Here is a 14,754-nt window from a genome sequence, read left to right on the forward strand (position 1 = left end):
AGTTTCAAATGGAGAGATACTTGAAGCAATCCCACCAAAAACTGGGACAAGAAAATGCTTTCCACTCTCCCCATGTCTATTCAATATAATATTCTAAGTTCTAGCTAGAGCATTAAGACAACAAAAGAAGATCAAATTGGCACAGAAAATGTCAAAATGTCAAGATATCACTATATGCAGATAATATGATAGTATACATAAATGAACCAAAAATTCTACCAAAGGACTACAGCTGCTGATTAACAACTCTAGCAAAGTGGCTGAATATAAAACCTCACACAAGAGCTGGGCGGTGGTGGCGCATGCCTTTAATCCCAGCACTTGGGAGGCAATGTAGGCGGATTTCTGAGTTTGAGGCCAGCCTGGTCTACAGAGTGAGTTTCAGGATAGCCAGGGCTATACAGAGAAACCTGGTCTCAAACAAACAAACAAACAAACAAAAAAATCAAACACATTCCAGCTGCAGGGACATTGGGAGTGGACACAGTGTTCGCCGCCTCTGAAGAGAAAAATTACCACTCTTATGGCTGGGGTTCTGTGCTCAATATTTCAGAGGCCTCCGGGCAGACTATAGACTGTGAAGAAAGGTGCAAAATCTCTCATTGGTACAGTATGAATTCGTCACAAATTTACCAAATCAAAAATTCCAGATAAAGTGTTTCAGCCTAGACCTGGAGATCATAAAAAGTATGGTGGGGACCCCGAGAACCCTCGTAAACTGCACATTGTTAAAAGAATAAGAAGTACAAAGAGGTGTCCATCATGGGAAAAAGATAAGATCAAGATGCTAGGACTACAGAAGGCACACAGCCCTCGTATTCACGAGAACTTCCCATCAGTGAATGCAAAGCTGAAAGTGGTTAAACACTTCATACAAACATATCCAGCGCCTGAAGCTGCCACAGGGAGCTCCCACAGAAGGGACCATGTGCCTCATGAGCACTGGGGAGTTGGTTATACAGTGGCATGTGAAGTCTGGGGAGCAGGAAGCGAAGTTCTGGCACCCCACGGCTTCAGCGCACAGATGAACTTTCTAAGGAAACTGTTCTCATTAAACTGTGTGTTAATCCACAAAAACAAACAAACAAACAAAAAACCTCAAATCAGGACCCTTCCTTTATATAAATGATAAATGGGCTAAGAACGGAAATAGGGAAACAACATCCTTCACAATAGTTATGAATGATGTAAAATATCTTGGGGCGTCTCTACAAACAAGTCAAAGATCTGTATGACAAGAACTTCAAGTCTCTCAAGAAAGAAATAAGAAGTCCTCAGAAAATGAAGAGATTTTCCATGCTCATGGATTGATAGGATTACCATAAGAAAATGGTCATCTTACCAAAAACAATCTGTAGATTCACTGCAATACCCATCAAAATTACAACACAATTTTTAACAGACATGGAAAGAGCAGTTCTCAATTGCATATGGAAAAAAACAAAACCAAAACAGGATAGAGAAAACAGTCCTCCACAGTAAAAGCACTTCTGGGGGAATCACTGCCCCTGACCTCAAACTGTAGTACAGAGCAATAGTGATAAAAACTATGTGGTATTGGTACAGTGACAGGCAGGTTGATCAATGGAATAGAATTGAAGACCTGGAAATAAAACCATCCACTTATGACACTTGATCTTTGACAAAGAAGCCAAAAAATATACAATGGAAAAAAGAAAACATTTTCAATAACTGATGTTGGTTTAACTGGCAGTCCTCATGTACAAAAATGAAAATAGATCCCTTTTGTCACCTTGCACAAAACTCAAATCCAAGCAGATCAAGGAGCTCAATATAAAATTAGGTACACTGAATCTAATAGAAAAGAAAGTGGGAAGGAGCCTTCAGGCATTGGCCCGGGGGAGGGGAGTCTCAAAGTGGGGTACTTAAACAACTCCAATGGCTCAGAGTCTAAGCTTAAAGGCTTCTGTAAGACAAAGGACTTGGTCAGTAGTTCGTATCAGCAAGCTATCGATTGGGGAAAAAATTCTTCACTAACCCCACATCCAATAGAAGGCTGATATCCAATGTATATAAAGAACTCAAGAAGCTAACCTCAAAAAAAAAAAAAAACAAAAAACAAAAAAAAAAACCTAACAACCAAATCAAAAAATTGAGGTATATAACTAAGCAGAGAATTCACAGCAGAGGAAGCTTGAAATGTTGAGAAGCACTTAAAGAAATGTTTAAAATCCTTATTCATCAGGGAAATGTGAATCAGAATGACCCTGATATTCCACCTTACACCAGTCAGAATGGCTAAAATCAGAATCTCAAGTGGCAGCACATGTTGCCAAGAATGTGTCGAAATAGGAATATTCTTCCATTGCTCAAAGTTTTACAAACAGTTACAACCACTCTGGAAATCAATCTGGAGTTTCCGCTGAAAATTGGAAACAGATTTATCTGAAGAGCCAGCTCTAGCACTCTTGGGCATATACCCAAAAGATGTCCCAACATACCACAGGGGCACATATTCCACTATGTTCATAGCAGCCTTATGTGAAGCTGAAAACAGCCCAGATGTCCCACAACAGAAGAATGGATACAAAATATGTGGTTTTTAATCAGCTATTAAGAAGAAGGATATCTTGAGTTTTGCATAAAAATAGATCAAACTAGAAAATAACATCCTGAGAGCGGTATGTCATACGCAAAAGGACATGCATGGTATGTACTCACTAATAAGTGGATATTAGCCACAAAAAAGTACAGAATACCTAGGATACCATCCACAGAACTCAAGAAGGTTCAGAAGCCGAAGGGCCCAAGTGAGCATGACTCAATCCACTTGGGAGGGAGAAGAAAGCAGGGAACAGAGGGAGGGTGGGGCGGGAGTGGGAGAAGGGACGGAGAAAGGGAGGGGAAAAGGGGAACACGATCAGGTATTGGGCAGAGTGAACAGAAAAAAAGCCCCGAGGATCAGCAGAAAGAGAGGATACAAGCAACCTAGGGAGGTAGGAGGTGGGGTGGGTGAAGCTCTAGAATGTACTAGAGACCTGGGAAGTGACTATCAGGACTCAAGTGGAGGGACCTTAGATGAAATTCCCATCACTGGGGAGTGGGAACTCAAGAGTCCACCTCCAGCAGAAAGGCAGCATCACATGGAGGGCTAAAGTTGCCATCCCACAGTCAAAATTTCTGACCCAGGAATTGTTCCTATTTAAATGTACTGCACTAACAGGACTAACTTAGGATCCATCTCAAGGGGAGGCTCCAAGGCCTGAAACTATTACTAATGCCATGGTATGCTTACAGTCAGGCTGTCTGTCCTCTTAGAGGCCCAACAAGTAGCTGAGTGAGACAGATGCAGATACTTATACCCAAACATTGAACTGAAGTTGAGGACCCCTGTGGTTGAATTAGATAAAAGCTAAAAGAAGCTGAGGAGGAAGGCAACCCCATAGGAAGGTCAGCGGTCTCAACAAACCTGGACCCCCAAGATTGCTCAAACACTGAGCTACCAACCAGGCAGCTAGTATGAGGCCATAGACACATACACAGCAGAGGACTGTCTAGTCTGGCCTCAGTAGGAGAAGATGTGCCTAACACTTGAGCGGTTTGAGGACCCAGGGAGTGAGGAAGGGGTTGGGAGTGGGACATCCTCTTGGAGATGGTGGCAAGGAGTGTGTGTGTGTGGGGGGGGGGGGGAATGGGAAGAGGAATTGTGGGAGAAGGACTGGGAAGAGGGTAACAACTGGACTATAAAAAATGATAGTAATAAAAAATTATGTATATACTGCAGGGACCTTAGAGATGGTGGCTTAGAAGTTTAGATGCTTGACTCACAATCTTCTGTGACTTCAGTCCCAGGGCATCCAGTGCCCGTGCCTTCTTCTGACCTCCATGGCCACCAATACACAGATGGTTGCCCAGGCATACACACATAAATTTTATCATAATTTACAGTTTATTTACCATAGAACTGTGCTAACCAATTCGTTCTTCAAGTGCACAAGCCAAATTCAGGTATATAGTCAAATATAGCAATTATCATTTAAAGTTTTGTTGTACATGATTATGACAGATGATGCAAATAAAACTGAATTTTAAAAACTCTTAACTAAAGCTATTTACCCTCTTTATTAAATAATAGAAATGAAAATAATCATGGGTAAGGAAGGATACTATAATTAGTAATATAAACTGAAATTATAGTGCATAATTTTCATCAAAAGGACTTGATGAAATTCCTTAGTCTTTTTTCTTATTTGTGAAATGGACAAAGACAGAATACTGGTAGTTAAAATTTACCTTGAGACCAGAAAAACCATTGTTATGTTAAAAACGAAATCTTTTAAATTTGCCATGGTTTAAATTTAAAGAAAATATTAATAAAAATTCTTTTAACTTAGCTTTAAATTTTTTGATGATTTTTTTTAAATTTTCAACGTCTGAAAAAGGAAAAATCTTGTCCACAAATTCAGTAACTTTATTTTTGTGAAACACATTATTGGGTTCATATTTTTCAGGTCGTGTCTTTTCAATGAAGGTTTCTGCCATCAAATATCAGAAAATATTGGTTCTAAGGTAGTCCATCTCACATTGCTCAAGTTTTTCTTTAACTTACTTGAAGGTGAAGTACGGCATTTAAGTCAAAAGTAAGTGTTAATCACAAAGGTCTTTCTGTAGTTCTGCTATTTTATATTTAATTTAGAGGTTTTGTTCCCATTTCCATGCATAACCCAGTGGCAGTGAAGTTTTGGTCATGTCTTTTTTTTTCCTTTCTTGTCAATTTATATTTTTCTTATTCTTCCTTTGGTAAACTGTGTATTTGGGGAATTTATATTTATTTCTAAATAAATATAAAGCCATCAAATATCAGAAAATATGATTCTCAGGTGGCCCATCTTATATTGGTGAAGTTTTACATTAATTTACTTGACACTGAAGTATTGCATTTGAGTATATATTACTGAATTATTTAAGTTAGACCATTTTTTCTATTGGTATATGTACATTAACATGTATGTATCAGTGTACTTGTTTGTGCATATATGTGGAGACCAAAGGCTCAGTCTCAAGAGTCATTCCTCAGTAGTGTCTTTGTTGTTTATTGAGACACAGGTCTGTTGTTGTCCTGGAGCTCACTAGGTAGTGACTTAGAAGCCCTAAGGACCTGCCTGTGACCCTTTCCAGCACTGAGACTAAGTGGGCTTCACAGCGCCTGCTTGGATTGATATACTCAGCCCATGAGGCCACTTTTAATACTTTGTCCTTTATTATAGGCATGGGTTATATCATGATCATTATATATCACCTTTCTCAAAAAACATAAAATTCTTGTCCTATCAAAATAAGTCCAAGAACTGCCATGATTAAATTGACCTAATAATTTAATATTTGTTTATATTTTCATTAGGTTATGTGACTGGTCAGATTCTCAGAGTCTAAAAGTAACAGAAAAGGCAATTCTTCATGAAATTTTTTGGTCAGGAAGTGAATCTTCAGGACTTTTGACAAAACCAGTAAATATGCTTTTGGAATGGACTATATATTCTCACAAGGAAAAATGCAAGTCTAATGATGTAAGTAGTATTCATATACAAAAGAATACATTCTATGGAAAAAGCACAGTTAGCTCTCTTTTTCTGTAGATTTCACAAACATGTATTTCCCAGTACATATTGAAATATTCAGAAAATGGTTCATCTCTACTGAATGTACACAGATCTCTTTTCATTTTTAACTCTACAGTATGCTATAGTAATCATGCACATACATAACCTTTAGCTTATATTAGTTACTACAAGTGATCTATAGAGGATTTGAAGCATTTGAGAGGATGGAAAGTATATGTAGGCATCACAGTATATAGCAGGACTTTCTACATACCTGCCAGTTACATAAATAATGACACAGAGGCTCTAGGGATGTCTCCCACCTGCTTTGACTGGTCTCACTAGCTCACATTCTACCACGAGTCTAGTTCTACCTCGCTGTTCTGCTCTAGTCTGTCTGTTCACCTCCATTTCCTCTGTCAAACATATTCTCTCAGCCTCCCCCTCTCTCTCTCAGAAGTTCCACCCACCACTTCCTGCCCAGCTGTAGGCTGTCAGCCCTTTTATTACAGCCAGTCAGATACAAATCTACATTGGTTTAGGCAAGAGAGGAAGGGACACTACCAGGATCCTGCCATCATTTAGCTCTCAGATGGTGAAGAGCTAACAGTGAATATACCGAGACTTGCCTTCATGCGATATACCCCAACAACAATATAGAACAGAAGGGTCTTGAGCCTCCATGAGTTTGGGAAATCTGTGGTATGTGTACTAAAGCAATCCAAGGAGCAAATACTGGTAATTATTTTTCCTTTGAAGTAGTGTATGTTTTTCCTGTTCCTTTTATAGTTTGAATTTCTTCAAAAAATTTGAGCCCAAATATATTACTTTTTGCCACATAGTTTATGTACTTGTAACAATCCTTCCTTAGGGGCAGATTCTTCATAATTTGACCAATATTTTAAAGTCTGTAGTTTTTCCAAATGTTTTATTTTCATATATTCCCTTTTTTATTTTGTTATTTTTAGTTTTTGGAATGAAAGTGGTGAATTGAAAAAGTAGTCCATGCTGTTTTTAAGCATACCACAATAAAAAAATTTAAGTTGTGTGTAAAAGTAACTAGATATTGATACTTGCTTAAACATTTCTTCGGAAGTAATTTTTAACTGGCATTGAAATTTATAATACATTGATTATAGAGTGCATTATCTATTTTTAGAATGTCCTACAACATTAAATGTAAGAAAACATTAAACTGTGCCTCAAAACAAGTATAAATCAACTTAAGTTTGAAAGATGTAGTAAAGGATATTAAGGAAAAATACATCACCAAAACTCAGTGGCCCAGCTGCTTTTAGTTGAACTGTATCATTTAAAGGTGGGCATATACATGAAAATGCATGGCAATAAAATATATACAACAAATATAAATATGTGTAAAACTATAAACTCAGTGGGAATTAAAAATATTATAAAGTGACAACCTGTAAGCAAAACAGATAAATTCTTTAAAATGTTGGATCTATTCATTAAACATAAAATATTTAAAATAATGACATTTTTATACTTATCAATTATACTATCCTAGCTGCTCTTGTAAACACTTTTATAAATTTTCTCATATTTGTTACAATATCCTAGAAGTAGGACTATTGTTCTTATGTCACAAAAACCAAATATGAGTCACAAGAGCCAAATAAAAGTTTCAGTTTAAAAAAAAATACATTTATCTTCAAAACGTAAGCACTGATCTAGTCTTTACTATCTGTTTTACTTAACTGAATTGGACTGTTATCCCCCTCTATCTACTTCTAAAACTTACAAATAATTTCTTGTGTCATGTCTGTTAGGGAAGGAAAGCAGTCAGTCTACTCCCTAAGAAAGAAGTTTGGAAATATGTTTAAAGTACCATAATTACATATAAAGTGCAGTAATTAGATCAGTACTTGTACATGTGAATGCCTCGTGCTGTGTTGTAGAAGCGTAACTAGTTATGTGAGGACAGGAGCAGCATGCTTTCCTAGGTCTTAGTCAACAATCAAATGATATTCTCCTGTGTAATTGTACAAGATGGATTTAGATAGCTTGTCATGGAATGATACCCATAATAAATGGTTATCTGGGGTCAATACAGGAAGAAAATTGCTGAATATTTGGTGTAGAACAACTGTATGAGGATATAAAGGGAAAAAAAAAAGATTAGATTTTGAGTGAATCATAGAAAACATTAGTTACCTTTCAGAATAATCTGCCTTTGGTGCCTTATTGCCTGTTTTTTTAATATGTCAATAACTTCATACTTTTTAATCATTCCTTTTCTTTTTTCTCTAATTCTTGGATCATTTTCTTTTTAATCTCTGTTTCTAATACTTATATTTAGTAGAAATTACATTTAGAATACAATTGACCTTCATTTCATATATTTAATACTTTAATTTAGGATATGATTGTTTTTTAGACAGTGTTTTCTTTTGTTAAGTTTGATATCTCCTGTCGTTATAGTATTAAGGATTGAACCCAGGAGCTTCTTTTTATGCAAGTCAAACAGTCTTACACCAAATAGTCTCACCACTATTGTAAGATTTGCAAGTGGATGGTAATGTGTTACTATGAGTGGGTTTTCTTACTTTGGATATGCTTGTCTGATAATTTCTAATAGTAAGTTATAGTGAAATATTGAGGCTTTTCTGTTTTTCCAGAATTTATTAACCGTTTCTTTTTGGCCCTAAAGGATATCAGGTTGGAAGGATATGTTTTCACTATACTTGGACTGACACCACCTAGTTCTGTTTGTCATCAACTAGATCTGTATGTTAATTATTATTTAAGTTTGTTAAACTTGCATTAATTAAACTTACATTACTAGCCTACATTTTTACAGGGCATTAGGGGTGCTTTTCTATACTTTGTAGATTTTCTTTATTTTTATTAAACAGCTTTGAATTCTATGTGGAAATGCTATGCTACAGGTCATTAAGATGCCAAAGCTAGCAGTTAGGTAATATTCTTTCAGAGCAGTAAACACAGTAGTTTGTGAGTGTAAAGAGCTCTGGTAGCTAACTGGTACTTTTTTTTTTCTTCAAAATGTCATTGTTTATAAATAGAAATTGTTCATTTATAAACTACTTATCCTCTTTCCCCTATATTGTTTTCCTTTTTTTTTATTGAATATTTTCTTTCTTTTCATTTGAAATGTTATCCCCTTTACCAATTTCTCCCCCAGAAACCTATCCCATCGCCCCACCACGCTTCTATGGTAGTTTTCCCCCTCCCACCCACTCCTGCCACCCCACCTTCACATTCTCCTACACTTGGGCATCAAGCCTTCACAGGATCAAGGGCCTCTCCTACATTGATACCTGACAAGGCTATCCTCTGCTACATATGTGACTGGAGCCATGGATCCCTCCATGTGTATTCTCTGGTTGGTGGTTTAATCACTGGGCGCTCTGGAGGATCTGGTTGGTTGATATTGTTGTTCTTCCTATGGGGTTGTAAACCCCTTCAGGTCCCTCAGTCCTTCCTCTAACTCCTCCACTGGGGATACCATACTCAGTACAATGGTTGTCTGCAAGCATCCACCACTGTATTTGTCAGGCTCTGGCAGAGCCTCTCATAAGACAGCTCTATCAGGGTCCTGCCAGTAAGCACTTCTTGGCATCCACAATAGTGTCTGGGATTGATGACTATATGGGAATAGATCCCCAGGTGGGGCAGTCTCTAGATGTTCTTTCCTTCAGTTTCTGCTATACACTTCCTCCATATTTCTTCCCTTGAGTATTTTCTAACCCCCTTCTAAGGAGAACTGAAGCATACACACTTTGGTTTTCCTTCCTTATGAGCTTCATGTGGTCTGTGAATTACATCTTGGGTATTCCGAGCTTTTGGACTAATATCCACTTATCAGTGAGTGCATACTATGTATTCTTTTGTGATTAGGTTACCTCACTTAGGCTATTTTCTAGTTCCATCCATTTGTCTAAGAATTACATGACTTCATTGTTTTTAATAGGTGAGTAATACTCATTGAGTAAATGTACCACATTTTTTTTTATCCATTCCTCTGTTGAAGGACATCTGAGTTCTTTGAGCTTCTGACTAATAAATAAGGCTACTATGAGGGTACTATGAACATAGTGGTGAATGTGTCCTTGTTATGTGTTGGAGTGGTATAGCTGGGTTCTCAGGTACTACAAAGTCCAATTTTATAAGGAACCGCCAAACTGACTTCCAGAGTCGTAGTACCAGCTTGCAATCCCACCAACAATGGAGGAATGTTCCTCTTTCTCCACATCCTCGCCAGCATCTGCTTTCCCCTGAGTATTTAATCTTAGCCATTCTGACTGGTGTAAAGTAGAATTTCAGGGTTGTTTTAATTTGCATTTCGCTGATTATTAAAGCGGTTGTGCATTTCTGTTGGTGTTTCTCAGACATCTGGTATTCTTCAGTTGAGAATTCTTTCTTTAGCTCTGTAGCCCATTTTTAATAGGGGTTTTTGGTTCTCTGGAGACTTAACTACTTGAGTTCTTTGTATATATTGGATATTAGCCGTCTATCAGATGTAGTATTGGTAAAGATCTTTTCCAAATCTGTTGGCTGCCATTTTGTCCTATTGAGAGTGTCTGTTACCTTACAGAAGCTTTGCAATTTTATGTTGTCTCATTTGTCAATTCTTGATCTTAGAGCATAAGCTATTGGTGTTTTATTCAGGAAAATTTCCCCTGTGCCCATGTGCTCCAGGTTCTTCCACTCTTTCTCTTCTGTTAGATTCAATGTATCTGGTTTTATGGGGAGGTCCTTGATGCCCTTGGACTTGAGCTTTGTACAGGGAGATAAGAATGGATCAATTGCATCCTTCTACATGTTGACTTCCAGATGACCCAGCACCATTTGTTGAAAATGCTGTCTTTTTTCCACTGAATGGTTTTATCACTATTGCTCTATAATGTAACTTGAGGTTAGGAATGGTGACTGTGCCAGAAGTTCTTTTATTGGTGAGAATAATTCACTATGCTGGTTTTTTTGTTATTCCAGATAAATTTGGAAATTGCTCTTTCTAACTCTATGAAGAATTGAGTTGGAATTTTGATGGGAATTGCATTCAGTCTGTAGATTGCTTTAGGCAAGATGGCCATTTTTACTATATTAACCTTGCCAGTCCATGAGCATTGGAGATCTTTCCATCTTCAGAGATCTTCTTCAATTTTTCTTCAGAGACTTGAAGTTCTTATCATACAGATCTTAGACTTGCTTGGTTAGAGTCAAACCAAGGTATTTTATATTATTTGTGACTATTGTGAAGGGTGTCATTTCCCTAATTTCTTTCTCAGCCTCTTTATCCTTTGAATATAGGAAGGCTACTGATTTGTTTGAGGTAATTTCATATCCAGCCACTTTGCTGAAGTTGTTTATCAGGTTTAGTAGTTCTCTGTTGGAATTTTTGGGGCCACTTAAGTATACTGTCATATCATCTGCAAATAGTAATACTTTGATGTCTTTCTTTTCAATTTGTATCCCATTGATCTCCTTTTGTTTTCTGACTGTTGTGTCAATGCTTTCTATGGTATCTTCTGCATCTCTCTTCTATCTCTTGTACTCTGTTGTTGATGCTTGCCTCCAAGACTCCTAAGTTTTCAATGTCTAGAGTTGTTTCCCTTTGTGATTTCTTCATTGTTTTTACTTCCATTTTTAGATCCTAGATGGTTTTGTTCAATTCCTTCCCCTGTTCTGTTGTGCTTTCCTGTAATTCTTTAAGGGCTTTTCCCTATTTACTTGTGTTCTCCTGTATTTCTTTAAGGGAATTATTTATGTCCTTCTGGATGCCCTCCATCAGCATCATGATCTGTGATTTTAAATCCAAATCTTGCTTTTCCTCTGTGTAGGGGTATCCAGGACTTGCTGTTGTAGGAAAACTGGGTTCAGATAGTGCCGTGTTGCCTTGATTTCTGTTGGTAACGTTCATACATTTGCCTTTTGCCATCTGGTTATCTCTGGTGTTGGTTGGTCCTGCTGTTTCTGGCTGGTACTTGTCCCTTCTGTTGGCCTGCAAGCCTGTCTCAGCACCCCTGAGTGACCGGCTCTCCCCTGGCACAGAGTGGCACTGCCCAGCTCCTGGGTGCAGGTGGAGCCCAGGTGGTCCCTGTCTCAGCTGTTCTAGTACTCCTGTGGTTCCTGCCCTCCTGGCTGTACCTGCCTGTTCTGTTGCAGGAGAAAAGATGGCAGCCTCGCCTCTAAATGTGGGAATCAAATCACTCCCTGCAGAGCAATTCTCCCCTGGCAGGATCAGGGCACAGAAGGCTGTGGGTGGCCTAGCTTCTGGGTGCAGGTGGAGCCCAATTGGACCCTTTCCCAGCTGCTCTGCCACTACTGTGTTCCCTGTGCTCCTTGATGTACCTGCCTGCTCCAGAGTCACCTGGAAGGAAAGCTGGGGCTGAAATATAATGGGCAGGAGAGGGAAATAAGGAGCCAAGACAATGACTTTCTGATCAAGGCTTGATGTTTAATGGGGAGCTCCAAATTTAAAGGTCTGTGAAAACCCTTCTCCCAAAAGGCTGGGAACTAGTCTGCAAAACCTGTTTGGTTGCTCAACTGGTGGCTGATACATCCCAGGAAACTGCAGGTCCTTGGAGAACAACAGACTTCACCTTGGTCTGAGAGCTCCAACCTAGGTTGGCATCCTAGCTTGCACAAGGTTTGAATTCCCAGCCCATGGGCTTGAGGGAAGGCACAATTCCTCCCTATTTATTCATTAAAAATTGACTGGACAGGGGCAAAAGATTTACTTATGCTCCATAGTCCTGTATGGAAATTATGGTGGCTGGCGACCCTGCCTGACTTAGGTCAGAATTCTAGACTCTTTCTCTTTGGAATGTGTGTTCAGCTTGTTTGTGTTTATTTACACAAACACGGCCTTTAGCATTTATTATGAATAAAAGCAGCCTATAAGCACTTGTTTCCTGTATTAGGTTGGAAAGGTTATAGAATTTCAGTTGCCCATCTCTGGCTACTGATCTTGATAGCACACCTTTTTCCCAATTCAGACCAAGCCACAAAGGACCTACAATTATGCACTCAGTGCATTTCTTCATAGTGATGAAAAATTGTCTTGGTGAGTTGCTGAGCCTTGCTGAAGGTGAGCCTAGTGCAAACAATCAGCCTGCTTAAAATACAAGGTCAGGAATTAGAAGCATAACAGGATTAACTTGTTTGTGGATGTCCCAAGATATCCAATTCAGTTGCAAATTAGCAATGTTCTGACCCAAAGCCTGGCCTCCAGGTATGGGGGAGGTGGCTTTGAGAATCAGCAGAGAAGCTGTTACTTCAGAAATAGTGGAGACTGTATTCCAAATTAATTCAGCTGGCTGATAAAGATTTTTTAGCCATCTTCATAATTGGAATCTCCAATAATGGCTTTATTTCTAAACCAGTCCATGATTGATTCAGAATAACTGGTCACATTAAAGGAAGGAGAAGAGTCATTATAACTTCTCCTTTAGATTTATTTCTCTAAGTCAGTTTTCACAGTCTCCATGTTCTCTGCCCAACAAGGTCTAAAAGCTTGAAGCAAGGCAGTTGATCTAATCTGGGACATAGGCAAGTAAAGGTGGGTCAAGAACACACACCCAATACAGCTTTCCTGTCACCATTGTCAGGGCACTCAGCAAGCTCACAGGTCAGGATTATCTTCAGCATGCCACACCAATCATTCTGGCAGCTAGCATGCTCCTGCAGCCTTTGGAGGGTTGTGGGGGAAACCACAAACATGCCCTCTTCTCCAAACCTGATCAGGATCATGCCAAATGCCAGTAAATGGATCCTTCCATTTCACCTTGGCATGAGGATGCCTAGTTGTGGGATGCTATAGACACTCAGCAAGAAGTTCCTTGGCTTCCAAATTTTAGAAGTTTCTTAAAAAATATAAAAGCATGATTTAAATAATGTGTATAATTTCCCCCTTTTTGTTGTTTAAGAAAATATTGTTTTAAAATTCCACAATACCTTTTCCTTGAGAATTATAAAGAATTAAATTGTTATTAAATTGATGTCAAAACATCTCAAATATTTGACTCTAATAAATAGCCAGGTCCATTATCTGTTCTAATCTAAGTTGGAATACCAAGCATAGAAAATAATGCAGGCAATGACTAATCACATTTTTAGTTGTTTCTCCTGTTAAAGTAGTTGCAAGTTAATCCTTAAAAGGTATCATTAGTCACATAAATGTTTTAGTTTTCTAAAATCAGAAATGAGTACCATTTGTTTGTAATAATTGAGTAAGTCCTCTAGAATTAACACTATTGTGTGGTGCAGATAGAAATTGAGGATCCTGAGAACAAGTCTTTATAATTTGATGTGCACATTCTCTAAAAATATCAAATCATTCTCAAGCCATTACTATTTTGATGATGTAAAGAATATGATTACATGGCCAATTGTTCATATAAGGCCTAGAGTCTGCCTGGGATAAAAATCTCTTACGGCCCTGCCTTAAGGGGTCTTGTCCAGGCAATCTAGGATAAGCTCTTTTTTAAAGATTGATTTTATTATATATAAGTACACCGTGGCTGTCTTCAGACACACCTGAAGAGGGTGTCTAATCATCTCATTTTGGATGGTTGTAAGCCACCATGTAGTTTCTGGGACTTGAACTCAGACCTCTGGAAGAGCAGTCAGCGCTCTTAACCACTGAGCAACCTCTCCAGCCCTGGGATGAACTCTTAAATGTCCAAAGGACAGTCTTTTAAAGGAACAGTACCTTTTTTTAACTTGAGCTGTATTTGTATAAATAATTGTAAGATTTAAGAATTAACAGTATGTAAAAAAGGAACAATTTCAAGCAGTCGCAAGCCTTGAGCTATAAATATATAAATATATATTGTATATCCATCTATATACAAATTAAAAGCTTGATTTTTTTTTTAACATTTTAAAAATAGTGCCTACAGCACCCAATTCAATTATCTGTGCTGAACCAGGGGGAAACTCAAAAGAATGAACATGTCCAGTTACATAAGCTTCTCTCCCATAGAAGAGCTGTTTATAAATACAGTAGATGCACCCTTTATGGGATACATGCATAAATCTATAGGAAATACAAAAGCATTCATGGAAGCAAATTTTAACAACTTGTCTTTTAAATAACTATTATCAATTTTGTCTAAAAACCTTGCCATCTAATAGGCCAGGTATCAATACTCAGCAATAACCAATTTGATTGCTATTTGAAACAAGAAATAAATGTTTCATCGGGTTC

At 38.1% G+C, this 14,754-nt stretch overlaps 1 protein-coding gene and 1 pseudogene across 2 annotated transcripts in view; both read left to right on the forward strand.

Moving 5' to 3' along the window:
- Nucleotides 1–14,754, forward strand: part of Slf1 (SMC5-SMC6 complex localization factor 1) — a 97,694-nt gene that overhangs the window by 49,922 nt on the left and 33,018 nt on the right. For both annotated transcript variants that reach the window (XM_052159486.1, XM_052159487.1), the window contains 2 exons: nucleotides 4,473–4,601; nucleotides 5,363–5,528. In XM_052159486.1, the coding sequence (XP_052015446.1) occupies nucleotides 4,473–4,601; nucleotides 5,363–5,528 (295 nt within the window). The remainder of the gene's footprint in view (nucleotides 1–4,472; nucleotides 4,602–5,362; nucleotides 5,529–14,754) is intronic.
- On the forward strand, nucleotides 422–1,923 carry LOC127666586 (39S ribosomal protein L30, mitochondrial-like; annotated as a pseudogene).

This window comes from Apodemus sylvaticus, chromosome 16 (genome assembly GCF_947179515.1).
Source record: "Apodemus sylvaticus chromosome 16, mApoSyl1.1, whole genome shotgun sequence".
NCBI classification, from domain to species: domain Eukaryota; kingdom Metazoa; phylum Chordata; class Mammalia; order Rodentia; family Muridae; genus Apodemus; species Apodemus sylvaticus.